The sequence below is a fragment of the Cyprinus carpio genome, chromosome B23 (genome assembly GCF_018340385.1).
Source record: "Cyprinus carpio isolate SPL01 chromosome B23, ASM1834038v1, whole genome shotgun sequence".
In the NCBI taxonomy this organism is placed as follows: domain Eukaryota; kingdom Metazoa; phylum Chordata; class Actinopteri; order Cypriniformes; family Cyprinidae; genus Cyprinus; species Cyprinus carpio.
In genome coordinates, this window is record NC_056619.1 from 5620506 (window position 1) to 5641554 (window position 21049).

A 21049-nucleotide genomic window follows, 5' to 3' on the forward strand; every position below is an offset into this window, starting at 1 on the left:
GACTGTGTGTCCACTCACACCTCCACTTCTGTCATCAAGTTCGCGGATGATACAGTGGTGATGGGCCTCATCTCCAACAACAATGAGGCTGCCTACCTTGATGAGGTAAAGAGTCTGACATCATGGTGCCAAACAAACTGTCTCTTTCTGAATGTCAGCAAAACCAAGGAGCTGGTTGTGGACTTCAGGAGGAGGCAGCAGCGAATCTACACCCCACTCATCATTAACAGGACCCCAGTGGAGAGAGTGAGCAGCTTCAGATACCTTGGCGTACACATTTCCGAGGACCTGACTTGGACTAACCACATTCAAGCTCAAGTTAAAAAAGCCAGACAACGACTGTACCATCTGAGACTCCTGAGAAAATTCAAGGTTTCCCCTAGAATCCTGAAAACTTTCTATATCGGGGCTATAGAAAGTATATTGACTCAGTTCATCTCATCATGGTATGGAAACAGCTCAGCCCAGGATTGTAAAGCTCCGCTGAGCACATATCCAGAACATCTCTCCCCTCTCTGCAAGACATCCACACCAGGGCTGTAAAAATCCTTAAAGACCCCACCCACCCTGGAAATCCACTGTTTCATCTGCTACAGTCAGGTAGATGCTTTAGCAGTCTGATGGCAAAAACGGAAAGGCTCAGGAGGAGTTTCTTCCCTCACACTATCAGACTACTAAACCATGGACATTAAACACACTACATTTTAGAGACTCTGGTAGTGTAGGGTTACCTAATAACTCTCTGCACACTGCACTTTTTTATGACACCTAACTGTGCAACTCATCTGCACATTGTTTACATCTCTGCACATCTTCTGTATAGCAGTTCTTGTAGCATCGCTACAAGGCATCTGTGTAGTAGTTTAATATATTGTGTATATTTCATTATTTGTATTTAATCATCTTTTTATTTGATTTTATTATTATTATATTTTTTATATATTTCGTTATTTGTATTTAATTCTTTTTTTTCTCCTTATTTTTTCGGATATTTGATTATTTGTATTTCATTTTCTCTTATTTATTTTTTATTTTTTTGCACAGTTTTTTTGTTTTTTTTATTCTTTTTTTTTCTTTTTTTTTATTTTGTCATATAACTTGTACGTGACAAATAAAATCTTGAATCTTGAATCTCTCACAGCTCGCTGAAGACGTATGTGTGCACTGTCCCACTCCCTCTCACTACACTGGATCCAATCGTTCACAGCAGGGACCGATGAGGGTTTGCCAGACCACGGAAACAAAGGTGGTTGATACTCAAGGATGCACTGGAAGGGAGTCAGACCTCTGGATGAGTGAGTCAATTAATTTTGTGTGTATTCAGCCCATGGAAGGAATTCAGACCATCGGTGCTGTTCTCAGCTGCAATATGATCGACGATATCTGCCTAGCTCTTGGTTTAATCATTCGACTTGTCCATTTGCCTGGGGGTGGTATCCTTATGTGAGGCTGACACTGATGTCAAGATGCTTGCAGAAAGCTTTCCAAAACTTGGGATGTAAACTGGGTTCCTCTGTCACTGACGATTTCATCTGGTATACCATAAATTCGAAAGACGTGATGAAACAGTGCTTCTGCAGTCTCCACAGCTGTGGGAAGTCGTTTTAAGGGGACCAAATGACAGGATTTTGAGAAACGGTCAATGATAACCAGAACAGCAGTGAAGCCGTTGGACAAAGGCAGGCCTGTGACAAAGTCAATAGAGAGATGGGTCCAGGGACGTTGTGGAATGGGCAGTGGTTGGAGGAGCCCAGAAGTTAACTCCTTGGGGGTCTTAGATTGGGCACAGACTTGACAGGCTTTGACATAGGTCGTGACATCCTTAAGCATTGAGGAACACCAGAATGAATTGCAGAGGGCGAAGTGTGTGGGATATTCCTGGATGGCCAGAACTAACTGAAGTGTGGACCCATTGCATTACTCTGCATCGTAGATTTTACGGAACATATCGTTTCTGGTGGGCAATTGACAGGTGCTGGTTCTTGGAGTTGTTCCCTTTGTATTTCCTCCAATATGTCCCAGGTGATGGGGTGATGACCACAAACGAGGGGAGTATGCATTCTGGTGTGAGGTTTTCTAGGGGAAGATCATACTGCCTGGAGAGAGCATCTGCCTTACTATTCTTACTGCCAGTGCGATATGTCACTGTACACTGGAATCGGGTGAAGAAAAGTTACCAGCGAGCTTGGCGTGGGTTTAGTCATTAAGCACTTTTGATATATTCTAGATTTTTGTGGTCCATGATTACCTGAAAAGGGTGGACTGTCCCCTCTAGCCAGTGTCTCCATTGCTCAATGGCTGCTTTCATGGACAAAAGTTCTTTATTCCCAACATCATAGTTTCTTTCCACTGCAGTTAACTTTCTTGAGAAGGCACAGGGATACAGTTTACCAGGTTGGCCATGGCGTTGGGAGAGCACGGCCCCGATTCTGCAGTCTGAAGCGTCCACCTCCACCACAAATGGAAGATTGGGGTCAGGATGTTTAAGGATGGGGACTGTGGTAAACCTGACCTTCAGGGTATTGTATGCTTGGCTGGCCTACTCAGTCCACTTTAGTTTCAGAGGCTTTCCTTTCAAGAGAGATGTCAGAGGAGAAGCGATCATACTGGAATTCCTGATAAAGAGTCTATAAAAATTAGCAAACCACAGAAACCTTTGAAGCTCCCTTATCGTGCATGGTTGTGGCCATTCTGTGACTGCCTTGAACTTGGATTCATCCATTTTTACTCCTTGATGACTGATATGGTAACCCAGGAATGAAGTCTGTCTGACATGAAACTCACATTTTTCTGCCCTGATGTACAGTTGGTTTGCTAGTAGTCGAGTGAGGACGGCCCTGACATGATTGATATGTTTATCTTCAGAATTTGAGTAAATCAAGATATTGTCAATGTAGGCTATTACGTACTGGTTCAGAAGGTCTCGGAAAATCTCATTGATGAAAGACTGAAAAACAGCTAGAGCAATGGCAAGCCCATACGGCATAACCTGATATTCATAGTGCCCCTAGTGGTGAGAAAGGCAGTTTTCCATTCATCACCCTTCTTGATTCTGATCAGGTTATATGCACTCCGTAGATCGAGTTTGGTGTAAATTGTAACCTCACGGAGCTGCTCTAGGGCCGAAGGAACCAGTGGTAGGGGATATCGGAACTTCACAGTGACGTTGTTAAGTCTTCGATAATCAATACAAGGCCTTAATCCACCATCTTTCTTTTCAACGAAGAAAAAACCTGCTGCAGCTGGAGACGTGGAGGGCCGGATGAATCCTGAGCTTAAAGCCTCTTCAGTATATTCCTCCACGGCTTGGGTTTCATTCCTGGACAGAGGGTAAATCCTACTCTTTGGAGGCATTGCATTGTGGAGTAGATCAATGGTACAGTCCCCTGCCGCTTGCAGGTTTGAAACTTCCTCTGGATTCAGTTGAGGCGAAGTATTCTATAACATCGAGGCTGAGGCAGCATTAGAATCCATTCGCAGAAGTTTATTAAGATAAGATATCAATGACAGAATCGTTAAGCTAGGCAGAGAGTCAGTACCATGATAACAGTCCAATCTTTCTACATACACAAGGGGAATCCACAAGGCAGAGACGATTAGGCAGGCAAAAGGTCCTAACACAATAATTTGGGGAAGTCGTGGCCAAGTGGTTAGAGCATTTGACTCCTAACCCTAAGGTTGTGGGTTCGAGTCTCAGGCAATACCACGTCTGAGGTGCCCTTGAGCAAGGCACCGAACCCCCAACTGCTCCCCGGGCACCGCAGCATAAATGGCTGCCCACTGGTCTGGGTGTGTGTTCACGGTGTGTGTGTGTCTTCACTGCTGTGTGCGTGCAATTTGGATGGGTTAAATGAAGAGCACAAATTCTGAGTATGGGTCACCATACTTGGCAGTATGTCACGTCACTTTTTTCAGTCCAAATCGGGCTATCAATCCAACGGGGCAATCCAACAATCATAAACAAGTACTCAGGCAGAATCATACACAGAACAGGCAGGCAGAATAACAATGGATAATGCTTGGTAAGGCAGGTAAACTGGCAATACTTCACAATGAGCAAATGCACAGACTCTTGTTAAATACTGTTCAAACAGGAAATGAATGTAGAAGCAGAGGGAGCAGTACACAATCAGTACTCAGGTGAGGGCTCGTTACAGATTTATGAATCTCATCTCCTTGAATGCTCTGAATCAACAATGCATTCTACTTCTGCTCAAATCATATCGAAATTGGTGACTTGTAATTTGTAATGGAGTCATTTTTGCCATAATCTAACTGTACTTTTACCCAAGTATGCTTTTTGTGTACTCTTTACACCTCTGGTTTAGTCTTATGAGTAGTTTGTCCAACACTGACAGTTTTATATTTTTATTTTCTGTTCATTAGAGAATAAATAGTTAAAGCTAATCTTTTTAAAGGCTACACCCCACAGATATTTGTGCCCCAGCTGTCTGGTAAAACCCACAGGGAAGGACTGTGGATTAGAGTATAAGTATTGGTATGGTTTAAGACAACTGCTAACAAATGCTGTCTTCAGAGTCTGTTGTAAAAGAAAGGTCAGGTGAGGACAAGGTGACAGTGTGTACACCTACACAAATGTTATACGTGACTTCATATGGACAAAAGTCAGCAGTGCTAGGTCAGATAAACAGCATAGTTTAAGCCTATCCTTATATTGTAATCATTATGATCACAAACTGTAATCATCGCCTTATGTTACAAGTCCCAAGGCATGGGACATGAGGACAGATTAAATGTCCTGAATAAACTGGAGAAATGGAGACATGTTAACAGGTTAGTGGTTTCTTTAGCATCACTCGTTAGCATCTTTGTTTATATCAGTATCTCTTATTAATATGCTAAATATATTTATTTTTCTTTGGCATAAAAGTATTTCTTTAAATAAAATGCAATTCAGTTCACTGTTAAATCAAGGTGACAGTTTTACAAAGTTATGTTTGTGTTTGCAGCGGTGCATGTGAAGGAAATGATGAGAAATAAAAAAATAATCTGTCTCTGTTGTCTTTCTTCTGTTACATGATCTTGTTTAAGGGTCTTAGCATAGATCAGGGGTTACACACCTGAACCAGCCAATCAAGCCCTTACAAGGTATACTTCCCTGCATATGTGTTGAGGCAAGCTGGAGTTAAAGTCTGCAGGACACTGGCCCTCCAGAATCAAGTGTGGTCACCCCTGGCTTAGATCATTACAAGAATTAAGACAAACGTTACCTTTACTTTAATAATAACTAATTTTGAACAAGCCTGTTTTTCTCTTTAAAGCCCGAGACACACTGCACAATTTTCGGCTGTCCCAGGCAAAAGATTGGCATTGTGAAACAATCGTGGCGATTTCTGTAATCGTGGCTCCTAATCGTGGTCCTATGTCGTACAGTGAGAAAGGTTCAAAGATGCCGTTGTCACAGTCTTGCCACCAAAGATAGCCCACGATAATTTTCTGGCAGTGTCAAAAATTCAGCATGATCATCGCACAGTGTGTTTGCAGTTAGGACCCACGTTTACTGACCAACCAGTAAAAATGTGACATGAAATCAACACGACATGGCACTAAAACATAAAACTGTTTACCTCAAGCTCTTATTGCTTCCTCTTTCACCGCTCCCACTTTTTTTAAGCACACATAAAAACTACAACTGTCAAAGTGTGATTCATTATGCTCTTTTTGTTTACCACTAGCGCATGCTAATGTTGTTTTATTCTTCTATAGAAACGTGTATCGTAGCCTACGAGTTAATAGGTGTCATCATCGTACAGTCTACATGCATGTTTTCAAGTCAAGTCAAGCCTGCTTTATTGTCAATTCTTCCACATGTACAGTACATACATACAGAGAATCGAAATTGCGTTACTCTCAGACCCCCGGTGCATATAGATAACACTAACAGTAGAGCCTAAAAATCTAGATCAAATATAAAATATAAGATATAACATACAGTAAGGGAATGTAAAAAAGACATAATAAAACAAATAGAAATAAGGTTAAATAAAAGCAGCGCAAGGGACATGGCAGATAGAGTGAAAACCAGTGAACAAACAGTGCAGATAAAAAGATTTTTAGTGCATAAAAAAAGGTTATTCAGTCTGATTAAAGTGACAAAAGGGCTCAAGAGCAGTTATTATCTAACAATCTAATAAACTGTACCTAAGTTTATTAGATTTATTTATTAGTGCAGTGTGTAGAAGGCTTTAGTCTGAAACCGTGCAGACTGTAGTAATCAAAACCCATCGTAACTGGAGTATGAGTGGTTCTCATGCCAATTACACATTTGAACAAGGCAAAACAACTAGATACTTAGTCAATGCAAAACCAATGTGTTTTTTTAAGCATTGAACAAATTAATATCTTATTCATTGTAAGCTTAGGAAATTGTAAGCAACACACCCATAGTGCCATGCTTTGATTAATATCAGTAGGCTATTCCTGTAGTTTAGATGAATCATGTTGCTACTAGACCCACATCAAACACTTTTGTGGAAGGATCCTATCAGGGAAGCATCTAAAATAAACTTACAGTACAATATAAATTTCACAATATAATGGATTTGACTGCTTACGTACATTAGATATAAAAGCTCAGTGTTAGGCAAGCATCCGGTGTAGGGGTAGCAGCAAAGTCTTTCTGTCACATTCTAATAACTGTTGATCATAACTATGTTAGCTTGAGAAAGAATAATGCTGATACATACTAGCAATGCTTTAAAATATGCTAGCAGCATGTTAAATAATGTTAGCAATGTGCTATGGTTGCAACTTGTGCTAAACATGTTAGAGACATGCTAGCATTTTGATTATTCTTGCTGGATGTTTGATATTGTTATAATTGTGATGTGTTTGCCTACAAAAAAGTACTAGCGACATTTTAATTCATGCTATAAACATATTAAAACATGTTAGCAACATGATAAATGCTCTGATAACATACAAAACATGTTAGAAACATGCTAATTCATGCTAGAAATGTTAAAATATACAAGCAATGTGTTAAACATGTTAGAAATAAGCTAGCAAGATACTAATTAATGCTAGCCACATGGTAAAACATGTTAGCCATGTCTGAAATACTGTATGCTAACAATGTTCTTAATAATAAAACACCTGTCTGACTTTTTTGTTATATACAAGGAAGATAGCAGGATAATAATTAATGCTATATATATATATATATATATATATATATATAATATATATATATATAACATATTATGTTATTCTAATATTTTATATATTATAATATCATTATAGTAAATTATATATTTATAGAGAGAGAGAGTACATAATTGCACATATTTACTACAGTAAACAACAGTTTATGTATATGTTTTTTTTTATATAACTATATTTTTTTGTTTTTTTATTATAGCATGTTTGATTTGGCTTATTAATTATAGAATGTTTAATTGACTTTTATTTTTAAAGTTTATATAGTATAATTAATTTTGATGTTGATTTGTCCTGTCGTGTAACACTTCCTTATTAAATTTTGTGCTTAATTTTTTCACAATTTCCATTTATGCCCTTCACTGGAAATTTTGGTGGCCGCTGACACTAAATTTGGAAGCAATGGTGTTTTTAAAATTAAATGAAATATTTTGGCCTTTGTATCAATGTATCTAAATTTAAATAAGTTCTAACAGCAGCAGGTTATTTTACTTCGCCATAAATGCTCGTCTGTACATTATAGTACTGTGTTTGATCATATTTCAAAGACAGTAGAATTATGAAATTATATATAAATATGTACTTACATCCTGCTTAAATAGGCAAACAAAACATTCAGCTAATTGCATTTAAATTGAATTTAAACTGTAAAACATTTTACTTTATTAATAGCAATACAAAAACATTAAATTCAGTTTGTACTTATATATCTTAAAGTATGCTATGCTACATTATATAAAAATGTGCTAAATTATATGCTAAAGTCTTTTTCACAATGGAATATGGTTTGCTGCTGTGTTTTCAGAGTGAAAAATACTTGAAATATCACCAAGAAGACAGAAGTCAAGGTTTCTTCCTCATTCCAGGGAGTGACAGTTTGTATAATTCATATTCATCTTGAATGATGCTGCAGTTACAGGAGACTGCTAATGTATGGTAACGTTTGGTTAGGGCATGTATTCAGAATAAAGGTAATGTAAGACCTTGTCGAGAAGCCTGGTGCTGTGCATGTAAAGGCAGGCTTGTTATGAACATCAAGTGACAGAAAATGCTTCAAGTGTTTAGTTCCATATCAGTTATAAAAACCTTAATAAAGGAATATAGGCCTAACTCATTAATTTCAAGTTTGTTTGGTATGTTTCGTCTGTTCTTATTGTAGCCTACTGCACTTTGGTCTACAATGTAGTGAACTTTGGACTATTAAAAGATGTGGAGTCCAAACAACATTGGACCCCATTGACTTTCATTGTATTTTTCAAAATACCTTCTTTAGAAGACATAGAGTCATATAGAGGTTCGTAATGCCATGAGGGTGAGTAAATAATGACAGAAGTGTAATTTTTCATTCCTTTAATGGTCTAGTCCTTCAGTATCAAGAGGGAGCCAAAAGTGTTTCTCTGGCTCGTAATCTTTGAAATAGCCTTCCTGATGGGATTTCTCTGTTTCTGTCAAGGCAGAAGACTCATCCATTTATCCTGGTATACATCTACTCTGTCACTGTCATTCTGTTTATTTATTCAGTTGGTAGTGTTATTTATATGGAATTACATTTGGTTCAATAAAAATTAACGTAACTTTATGGAACTGAACGTAACTTTTTCAGAAACTATCAAAAATATGTCATTACAAAAAGAAAAAAACACAATGAAAATGAAAAAAATGAACTCAGTCGCAAAAATTTAACAGGCTCTTCAAATATGCTTCATTCTTTGTTAATGTTTTTCAAAGATTCGTTTTCGCTAATCATGGATTCTGAATGCATTGCCACCAAATTTTCGTTTGGTGTTTTGACACAAACTTCTCGTGGGGGCGGGCTTAACAGTGATCTACTCTGATTGGATAGTGAGCTTTTGGACTGACAGGTGCTCTCTGACCGGGAAGTACACAGACGTCACTCTAGAGGCGCTCATATTGGAAAGCTCTTGCGGTGCTTTGTATTGCTAAATATGTAAATAATATTTGGCCTTCGATCGTCTCAGTCTGTAAAGATGAGCTCTTGTCCTTCAAGGCAGCTTGAAGTAAGCTTGTGTTACTGAATACAATAATAACCCGCAACGAACTGCTGCACACTGTAACATGAATAAAACTTGTATCGATGTTATTGGGTTACTTCAGTAACACAAGCTTACTTCAAGCTGCCTTGAAGGACAAGCGGAGGAGGAAGATGATGCCGCTCCGTGTCTCTCCTGAGAGCTCATCTTTACAGACTGAGACGATCGAAGGTGAAATATTATTTACATATTTAGTAATACAAAGCACAACGTATTGCATACAAATCACCGCGAGAGCTTTTTTTTTCCTTTTTCTTTTTTTATTAATGCAGAGAACAAAAACATAAAAAAGTATAAAACATCCATCACATAATATCAACCACAAAAAAAACAAAAACAAACAAACCAAAAAAAAAAAAAAAAGAATAAAATAGAACTTAAGAAAAAGAGGGCCAAAATCTAAACAAAATTAAACAAGGAGATCAAAGGCAGAGCAAATTCTAACAGTCCTTATAGCTTTCTTATTAGTAGATACTGAGATTACATTCAAATAGTTTTCCATTTCGTTTTTTAGGAAAACAGAGAAGACAGGTTTACAGTTGGAGAATTTGCATTTGTGAATATGAAAATTTGTTAGGAAAAAATTTAAATAAAAAAACTGATATTTTTTCGTTTGTGGCGTCAGAGTCATAATTCCCAAATATAATGTTTTTCATATGTACTGAGAAGCCTGGCAAAATCTTACTTGACAAACACACCAATATCATCCCAAAGTTTCTGAGTGTAGTGACATGACCAAAATAAGTGTACAGTTTCTTCAGAACTCGAACCAAAAAGAGCTTGTAAAATCAATGTCAGATTTAAATCTTTGTATAAACTAATTTACAGGGTAGAACCTGTGTATGAGCTTAAAATAAATTTCTTTCACTTTGTCTGTGAAAAATAATTTTTGCGGTAGAGACAAGATTTAATCACTGTGAGAGCTTTCCAATATGCGCGCCACTGTGCGACCTCTGTACTTCCCGGTCAGAGAGCACCTGTCCATCAAAAGCTCACTATCCAATCAGAGTAGATCACTGTTAAGCCCGCCCCCACGAGAAGTTTTTGTCAAAACACCAAACGAAAAACTGTGAAACGTAAGCGAAATCTGTGGCAATGCATTCAGAGTCCACGATTAGGGAAAACGAATCTTTGAAAAACATTTAACAAAGAATGAAGCATATTTGAAGAGCCTGTTAAATTTGTGCGACTGAGTTCATTTTTTTCATTTTCATTGTGTTTTTCTTCTTTTGTAATGGCATATTTTTGATAGTTTCTGAAAAAGTTACGTTCAGTTTTATAAAGTTACTTTCTTTTTTATTGAAGCAAATGTAATTCCATATAATTACAGGGATTTGTGATTTAAATTTGTGTGTTTTATAAGGCAAGCTTTGCTCTTTTATGGGGTTATGAAAAGAACAGAGTCCTAATCCTCAGCATTAAGCTTTGGCACAATATTCCCACTCACACTGTTTGTGCTCCAGACAACGATCTCTTAGTTCTTTAGGGAAGTAACTTACAGTACAATTTCCATATGTATATACAGTTGCTGGTAGCCACTGACTTCCATAATATACTTTTCTCCTCACTAGGGAATTCAATGGCTACCTGCAACTGTTTCCTTACCAACATTCTTTAAAATATCTTCCTCTTCTTCTTTTTAAGGCACAACCTGTAGCTTTCTCTCATTTTTGTGTGTACATTCATTTGGGGGTTTAGAGAATTTATATCACGTCTAAATCTGTAAATATGCAGTCTTGTTTCATTAATACAATATACACTTTTTTTTATTTACCCTGAAAGAATGGAAGTGAAATGTGACAACATGCCCCATATGGACCACGTTGTAGCGGGTTGTAACATGTGAGGGTTACATTATAACACGGGTCATGTTATAACATGACCAAACACAACTATGCGGCATAGTTGAAAACAATGTGAGCAAATAAATGAAGAAACACATTTAGAGACACAGCCTTTCCTCCACACACAGCTCTTACAGAACAAGAGCCTGATTATGAAGTTCTTTCTCTCAGTCTCTATTCACCTGTTTCTCACGAATCACATCGTTTACTCCATTGAATAACAGCTCTAATAGCTGGGCATGTTGTAAGTAACACCTGTGATCTGATCTTCTAAATAACAGATCATAACAATTTCAAAGTAATTTCTTCTAAATTTTTGATAATAACTGTTAATTACATTTAACTTCAGTATGAAATGTACCTTTTGCTATGGTTAAGTGTGCAGTGATATCTTGTTTTTTTATTGTTTGTTTGTTTGTTTTGGCACTAGTTTTTCTCTTAATATGGTTTATATAGCAACTAGTAACAACTAGTAAAGTTTTGTCATGCTTGCATGTGTGGAGCACTATCAATCGAAACGTGACCAAAAAGCACCATTAGCTAAAGCTGTAATTATAGTATAATGGCAAAACAGATTCAGCATACGCTCCCTATAGTGTGTACTGTATTTGTGTTAACACTCTGGAGAGCATCAGAGGTTTCTACAGCATGTTATTGCAGTGGTTGATCAGTGAAGCCAATTACAGACATACTTGTTGATTTCTTGAATGCAATGGCCAATCAGAGGTGTTTAAGTCAGAATCCACTCAATGTGGCTCAAAACGCCCAAATTTTTTGTTCAGTGTGGAGTTTTGCATGCTCGTCATTATAACAAGGTGTATACAGGATGTAAGATATTCATTGTGTTGTATATTGTGTAGCCTAGATCACTATGAACTTAGATGAGTGACAGATTTTAGTGGTTATAAAGGGAGCGGTCTATATTATTCTATCTATATTAGGCTGTATTATTCAGGCAGAATTTGAATGGATTAAAATTGATTTTCATGCTGCTAAGAGGACCTGTGGCCACATTAATCCACATATAAATGTGAGATTCACTCTCGAAATCGCAATGATTAACATGTAATAATAACTATAGCTATAGATGGGACAAAAATAATAAATGCTGCATGAAATAGATTATTGAAAGGCTAGAGCCACTAATTAATTTCAGAAGCATCTCTTAGTGACTTCTTGATTCTGGAACTAGGGTCCTGTGCTGATTTAGATGCCTGTTGATTAGATGTAGTCATAGTACACATAACCACGAGTTTAATGTGGTAATGTGGTCCAGTTGTAGTCACGATACTGTGACTGTGCTGCATGTATTAACTGCACAGAAGTGCACGCTAGGCTTAATTTGGAACGATCTCATCTCTCTTATCTGATTAACTGTAATGAAGCAAAATATCCAACATTGATTTATGCAGTGACTAAACTTTACTAGAAGTTGCTCAGGAAACCTAAACCTGATAGTAAACCACTTACTTCAAATATGATGCACACTGGATGAAAAGTGCCACGCCATCATGTTGTCACGTTGAAGGCAAAAGTCCAGCATCTAATCACCGAATCTAATCACTTTACAGGCAAAAGTTTGCTGGGTTTCAGTGAGTTTTGCTGTAAAAACATGTATCTCTCTAAATGAAGCATAGAGTTTATTCCGTCCATAGAAAGACAAAATGTATTACTAAAAAACGTCTATACACACTTTTCCAGCCGAGGTTGAAGTTATTGTACATTAACAATGATGCAAGATAATTATAATGTGCTTCTCATGCAATGTGCGATTATCTTTGAACTTGTTCTTCTGTATCTTGCAACCAACATTAATATTTTCTTATTATTGAACATTTATAAATTAACAGTGTGCCACCTTGGACTCCCTTTCATCACTGATCCTATCTTACCAAAATAATTCAGAATGCCATAGTTATTCATTACATGTTTTAACTGACAACTTAATTAATTATTATTATAATTACAATAATACATGTAACTTTAATCGGTAGAGATGCCAGACTGATGAGATGGGCTCCTCCCAATGTTTCATCCTATCTACTTTAACATCTCAGGTTACTTTAACATCTTTGGCTGATTCGCTGTGGGATTCATAAGGAAAGCTGCTTTGCAATGATTTGGCTATAAATACATTTTTAATTAAACTGAGTAAGAGTTTTAGCAGCATTCTAATAATGAGTTATTAAGTAATATGGATAAAAGCAATGCCTGAGGAGGTTACTCTGTTAAACACCGTGAATCACATCAACGAAAGGTGAGCAATCTTTCTACTGAAGGGCCAACATCCTTAAGAGAGTTTAGCACCAACTTGCCCCAAGCACACTTGGCTGGAAGTTTCTAGTGATCCTGTTCACCTTGTTTGGATCATACAGGTGTGTTTAATGGGTTATGCCCATCAGATCTCAAATTATATGTCTGTGTTTAATAACATTCTGTGGATTTTTGGAATACAATTGCCTATTTTATTTACTTGATATGACTATTTTCATAACTAGAATTTTATGTATTCTAAATATACAATTACATAATATTTGCACACTATTTGCGTATTTTTTATAATATTTTCAGAATTATTTTCCCACAGTATTGGAATGGTGAAATGTTTTACATGTTCTGTTACTGTTTAAACTGCAGGTAGTAGATGTAGAGTACATCACTTTCTCAAAAGCGTCCGGTAAGGTTCTCACAGAAAATATACATGAGTCATAGTTTCTGTATGTACTAACCATTAAAATCATGTTTTTATTAGTCATGCTCATTATCTTTTGTCAGTGCTGAGGTGTGCACACAGATAATTACTATATATTACTGCAGACAAGGTGCATGTGAGCTGATTTCTGGTCTGAGGCCGTTAACTGACAAATATCAAAATATAAAACAATTAAACCCATGTGTTCAGAAAAAAACACAGCCATATATATATATATATATTATTATTATTATTTTTAATTTTTTTTTTCAACCCCTTTGTCTCCAAGGCTATTCTGTGTCCACAACAATATTTGAAGAACCTGTACACGTGTTTGTGATCTATTGGAATACAATTTTACTTACAATACTTATAATATATTTTAGAGCTTGGCATAACTAGAAAAATTATCACAAAAATAACATAACATAAAATGGACTTATAGGATTTTATTTAGACTTTTCTTGAATCACACTTTTATAATTATTTAAAAGGGGGAAACTGAGGGTGTGAATTAAAATAAGTTTGACTTGTTTTAGCTTATTTTATTGCTTGTCTTTGTTTTAAATTATTTTAAGTGAACTTGAGGCCCTTTTAAAAGTTTACTGAGGTCCCCTGGTTGAGAACACCTGTCTTATACTATAGACATGGACACTTCTAACTGCAGAGTAACATTTTTATTTTAAAGGAATAGTTCTCCTGAAAAGAAAATTTGTTGAAAAATGTACTCAACCCTTAGGCCGTCCAAGATGTAGATGAGTTTGTTTCTTCATCAAATTTGGAGAAATGTAGCATTACATCACTTGCTCATCAAAGGATGCTCTGCAGTGAATGGGTGCCGTCAGAATGAGAGTCCAAACAGATAAGAACTGATAAAAACATCACAATAATCCACAAGTTATCAACAGCACTCCAGTCCACCAGTTAATGTTTGAGAAGACATGTTTGGAAAAGAAGAAATCCTTTGTTGTTGTTGTTGTAGTTGTTGTTACTTTAAACTGTAGTTTCTGGACAAAATAAGAGACCATCTCCTGTTCAGACAAGATTACTTTTTCACTGAAGAAAGCAATATTCTCAATAGAGGACTTATATATTAGCTGTTTGCAGTTAAAAATGTCTTAATGTTTGATTTCTTTCTTTTAAACAGCAGCTTTTCACTTCATAAAATCTTATCTGATGGACTGGAGTGGTGTGGATTACTCGTGGATTATTGTGATGTTTTTATCAGCTGTTTGGACTCTCATTCTGACGGCACCCATTCACTGCAGAGGATCCATTGGTGAACAAGTGATGCAATGTTATATTTCTCCAAATCCATTCTGATGAAGAATCAAACTCATGTACATCATGGATGAGGAGTACATTTTCAGCAAAAAAAAAAATTGTGTTTTTACTAAATACTTTTCATGTAGTGGTTCACTTAAAATTCCCTGAAAAATACAATGACAAAATAAAGATAAAGCTGCAATAAAAACATGAAAACAAATTTCCACTCAGCCTATGCTGAGCATTCCTACAAAAATAATAATAATAATAAAAAAAAACTGAAATAGCATATATACAAACAAAAAAAGAAACGTGAATAGGAAGCTCACCACAATGGTGTTAATGGTGATTGCCAGAGCAGTGCTGTGTGTTAGGGTGTTTTGGGTGGTTAGTACGAAAATGTAAAAGAAATAGGCCTATTTTCAGTCCACTTTTTTTACATCCTAACACACTCTTGTTCTACATACCACAGCATGTGCCTTGAGATGAATAGTCCCCCTCAGATAAATGTGTTAGTAAATACAGGCCCAGGCTTGAAACAGACTTGTAGTGGATGTCGTTTGCATATAGGTAGCAGATTTGAATGTTTGATCTGCACATAAATTCAAACACAGGCTTACAGCCAAAAGTGCTCATTTTCACTTGACAGATGGCAAGCCGAACAGCCAGTTTGTCTTCTTTTAGCTGAAGAAAAAACTGAGGTGTAACCTCACTCGCTGTTCGCTGCATAGTAGCCACTCCCAGACTGCTGCCCTGAAGGGTTTTTGTGTTGATAGGTGACTCATTGTATTCACAGGCACTGTTTACGCACACACAAACACACACATCCACATAGATGTGCAAAATTACACAAAAGGTGTGTAATGCTGTCTCGCTTTACATGTAATCCCAGTTAAGGTGATTGCCACAGGTGCTGATCTTACATTTGGAGAGCACCTGCAAACAGGAGCACAGCAGAATGACGAAGAGGAGTTTATTCCTGATTCTACTTGCCGTGAGTAACCTTTTTTCAATGAGTCAACTTTAATAATCATTTTATTAACAATGGTGACTAATCTTTAATCTATTTTAGTCTTATTCTGTATTGTATCCTCCAGTCTCTTTTTGATAAAGTGTTGAAAATTGTCTATTTGGGGCTTTTCGAAATCTCACATATAATAGCTACAACCACAATAAACCAGAAAAATAATATGAGATAACGATGAGAAGTGATGCTAAAAGTATGGGTGACATGTCTGTACATACAGAATCAAGTTAATTTAATTACATTTAAGATAAATACTACAATTCTATGTGTAAATAAAACATTAAATGAATCTGAAATTCAGGATGTACGTCAGATCTGTGGGAAATATAATACTGGCGATCACAAAGGGAGTGTGTCGTGGTTCAGCACGCAATAGGTACAAAGAGTCATATGTATACTGAGGAGGAACTGTATTACAGTCAAACGTGGAACAGATTAATCTATGGTTTATGAAACACATTTGCTATTCTTATCAAGTGGGACATTTCAGTAGTGACAGATGACGTTTTTAAGTGATTTGTTTACCTGCAATGTTTCTTCCTTTTGTTTTCCATAGATAGTGCAGTGTCAGTTTACTTTGAGTGGTTTTATATATTGAACTAGCTTCCATGATTTTCTTCTTAAGACTTCTACACTCTTAGAAATTAAGGTTCTTGGCATTGAATTGTCAAATTATATGACTGTACATCATAACAATATTATATTTGTGCGCGTAAACCTGACAGTGATACATATTAATCTTTTCTCTGGCTCTAAAAAGGGTTTCTATTTAATCGCTTGTTTGTTTACTGATTGTATGTTCATTATTTAGTATCACCCTGTTTTTTGTCTATTCATCAGATTGTTGACGTGGCCGCTACCAGCAAAAAAGATACCAGCAATCGGGAAAAGCGGGTAGGTGATGTAAAAGACCAAATCAGCACATAATAATCTTTTAAAAACTTAAAGTCCCACTTATCATCAGACCACAATACAAGACTTAATTTATATTTAAATGTACATATATTACATAATATAAGTAAAAAAAAAAAAAAACGTATATTTGAAAGACTTGATCAAACAGAAGATTTTAAAAATCAGGATATGGATCATTTAAAGTATTAGTGATTGTTGTCCTAACTTAATATTTCGGCTCTGTCCTGACAAATTAAGGAATTTTATTTATTTATTTATTTTATTTTATTTTAGCTCTGTAGCCTGTTTCAGAATCAGAGAGGTGTTCCGTTTGAATCAGAAGAAGTTTGTCTGTAGCTTTTAGTATTACTGATCACTCATTATATCTCTCTCTGTCTCAAGGATGCTGTTCTTATTCGTTCAAAGAGAAGATGGGTTCTGTCCACTATTGATCTGGAAGAGAACATGCCTGGACCGTATCCTTCTATAGTAACACAGGTAACTTTAATCCTGTTTGTTTCCCTCATAAAATCCCTTCACAAGCACTGTTTTCTTTTCTGTGCTGCCTGGATCTAAGATCTGGCTAGATGTATAGATACCAGAGGAATTAAGAGCATGAACAATCCTACATTTACAAATTTGCAATCTTAAAAGGATACTCCACCCCAAAATGAAAATCGTTTCATTAATCACTCGTTCCAAACCCGTACAAGCTCCGTTCGTCTTCGGAACACACTTTAAGATATTTTGGATGAAAACCAGGAGGCCTGTGACTGTCCCATAGACTGCCAAGTAAATAACAGTGTCAAGGTCCATAAAAGGTATGAAAGTTGTCGTCAGAATACTCCATCTGCCATCAGATGTGCAATCTTGGTTATATGAAGTGACAGGAATGCGCTGTTTCTACATATATTTAGCTTAGATTTGAAAGAAAACAGCGCATCCTTGTGGCGCGGATGATACAGAAGAGCATACAGTGATATGGAGAGACACAGAGGAGACTGCAGACAAAGGAATTGTTGAATAAAGACGTTATTTTTGTTTTCTTCGCTTACAAAAAGTGTTCCCGTCGCTTCATATAACCCAGATTGCACGTCTGATGGCAGATGAAGTATTCTGACGATGACTTTCATACCTTTTAAGGACATTGACACTGTCACAGGCCTCCCGTTTTTCATCCAAAATTTCTTAAATTGTTTTCGGAAGACGAACAAAGCTTTTACAGGTTTGGAACGACATGGGGGTAAGTGAATAAAGACAAAATTTTCATTCTGGAGTGGAGTATCCCTTTAATAATTGATGCAAATAAATTATCATAAATTATACTGTAGGTGTACATGATTCTCATGTATTTTTGGTTTAATTTATGCTAGATGTTCAATGACAAAAAGCAGGATGACAATGTCAAGTTCCGCATCAAAGGAGATGGAGTGACACAAGGCCCAATTGGTTTGTTTAGCATTGATGAATACACTGGGATTTTATTCGTACACCGGCCCATCGACAGGGAAATAAACCCCATCTTTCATGTAAGACAAAAAAGATTTGTTGAATTTGTCATGACACTAATGCTAACAACAGGAAGGACTGATTCAGTTTATATTGATGTACTTCATTGGGGCTTTTTGATTCTTTTGTAGGTGGACTTTGATGTGCTGGACAGGCAGACTGGTGCCACAGTGGACAAAACACTGTCATTTAATGTAGAAATAAAGGACAAGAATGACAACAGTCCTCAGTTCACTCCAAGCACTATCAGTGCATCTGTTCCTGAGAACACGCCTGAAGGTGATTGCATATATATGAAAATAAAGTGTGCAGCTTTTATATCATAGTTCTTTCTTTAATCATAGCTTAATATACAGTAATTTGTAGCGTGACAGTGTAAACACTGACGTTCTGTGGTGCTTTCAAAACATTGCTCTGTTTGTTTGTTTATCGAGTTCAGATCAATCTAAATACGTGGGCTTGGGCTATTGTGTTTGTGTTTGTTTTGGGGGGTGGGGTTATTTTGTTTTGCAATGGCAGATGGGGGAGTGGTTTGCACAATTTAAAAAAAAAAAAAGGTACAAAACTGTCACTGTGCCAGAACCCTTTCAAAAGGTACACATTTATACCTTATTTACCACTAAAGAGTGCACATTAGTACCTTGAACATATAGTGTATATATGCCTTCTGAAAGTGTACTACCCCAGTGCAGCATTTGTACATTTTGTTTTTTAAATATTTCTATTTGCGACACAGAAATTACACAATCAAATGCTATTGGAAGTCTTATTGTTCTTGATCTTTTCAGATTAAAGAATTCATTGTAATATTTATACATACTAATACTTTCAAAAGTCATAACTTACTTCCCAATCCAAAAGGAGCAGTTATTAAAAGTAAACGGCAAGCAGAGAGCTTGTTTTCTCTTTCTAATCATCCTTGTTTTCATAGGCACAGTCCAAGCAACATTACAAGCTTTTGATATTGATCAGAAGGATACTCCTAATTCCCAGTTCACCATGGCGGTGGTGTCACAAGAGCCTGCCTCACCAAAATTTACCCTGAAGGACTTACCTACCTCTACAGTCAAACAGCTGGCCTTCACAGGATGCTTTGATTATGATGTGAGTAACTAATGTCAAATGCACATTTTCAAAAATTTTCAGTATTTCTAATCTCTTCTGTCTCCTGTATTTTAGAAAGCAAAACAATATAAAGTGCTAGTTGAAGCGAGGGATCAAGGCACACCTACAATGTCTTCAACTGCAACTGTTATTCTGGACATCACTGATTCCAACACCCATCCCCCAGAATTCAGTTCGGCCACGGTGAGTCAGGCTAGTCACACAATCCCAGTTTAATATGCACACAACTATAAGGAAGCCATATGTGGATTGATGTGTGAGGAAAATGTAAACACTGTGAATGTGTGAGGCTTTCCAAACATGCTCTCTGACATAGAAACATTGGGTCAGCCAATGGTGTGAGTTTGGGTTGACCAATGACAGAAGTGTTTAGGAAACCTGTTTGTAAACAGTCAGTTGTGTGCTTTGAATGTAATCATTTTGCTAGTAACATTAATGGAACATTCATTCAGAGTTATCTGGTATTTAATAATGATCTCAAAAAGTTATCACAAAAATGTTTTTTTTTTATACATAATTTATGTAGGTTTATAGAGTTTTTTATTGAAACTGTAAATGTGAATACTTGTTTCAGAACATTCAAATGTAACATTCTCAAAAGGCTTGCAAAATAATCAAATAGAATGTTCTCTTGTTACTAAATTATGTTTAAACATTTAAAAAACTAAACATTTTGAATGCTTAGAGAACATTTGGAAATATTGTTTTGGTAACATTTTTGTATAGGGACTAGACATGTGCAGGTATTCGGTAATGGGATATATCACGTAATGAATATGCACGATATTGTTATCGTGGGCACTTCTAAATACCGTGAATAATTATATAATACAAATTATTCAGAATTTTGAATGTATTTTAAGAATTATTTTCCCATCTACTGGTCAAAATCCACAACACTGCTATATGCTGCTTGAAAGACGTAAACAAGCCGATGTGAGAAGCACATGGGGGAACACATAAGAGACGAGCTGAATGAAAGCACATTCACTCTCTGACAGCAGATGGTGCTAAACTGCAGAAAATGCAGCCTGGAAACCCCATAAATAAAGCAGCTGCGCTACTATCTAAAACTTATTTAAATAGATTTAAATAGCCATTCAGATTTGTGTATTCGCTGCGGTGTTCATCACAGCGGCAGATACTTAAATATTTAGACTTAATAGGCTATTTATTTTCAAACTTTTTTTACATTTTAATCTGGGCTATAACATGCCCTAGATATTGTTTGAAAGTGTTTTGATTCTTTATTGTCCGTTCACAGTTTGCATTAGGGCTTCATTAGTTAAGATTAGTTAATTCATTAGTTAACAAACTGCCAATGAAAAATTCTTCTGAACATTCATTAATCTTAGGTATTCCAATGTTTAATAACACGTTGTTAAAATCGATTGTTGCAACTGTGTTATTTAATGGGCTAACATGAACTAAGACTTGTATTTTTTAACAAAGATTAATAACT

At 36.4% G+C, this 21049-nt stretch overlaps 1 protein-coding gene across 2 annotated transcripts in view; it reads left to right on the plus strand.

The window, feature by feature from the left end:
- The window catches only part of cdh26.1 (cadherin 26, tandem duplicate 1), a 53576-nt gene that overhangs the window by 20813 nt on the left and 11714 nt on the right, over positions 1-21049 (plus strand). Inside the window, exons 1-7 of one of the 2 annotated variants that reach the window (XM_042750249.1) lie at positions 15831-16026; positions 16900-16953; positions 17356-17451; positions 18327-18482; positions 18594-18741; positions 19394-19566; positions 19642-19770. The exons of the other annotated variant lie outside the window; for it this stretch is intronic. Coding sequence (XP_042606183.1) covers positions 15991-16026; positions 16900-16953; positions 17356-17451; positions 18327-18482; positions 18594-18741; positions 19394-19566; positions 19642-19770 — 792 coding nt within the window. The 5' untranslated portion in view covers positions 15831-15990. Of the gene's footprint in view, positions 1-15830; positions 16027-16899; positions 16954-17355; positions 17452-18326; positions 18483-18593; positions 18742-19393; positions 19567-19641; positions 19771-21049 lie in introns of those variants that run through there. 2 annotated transcript variants of the gene reach the window in all.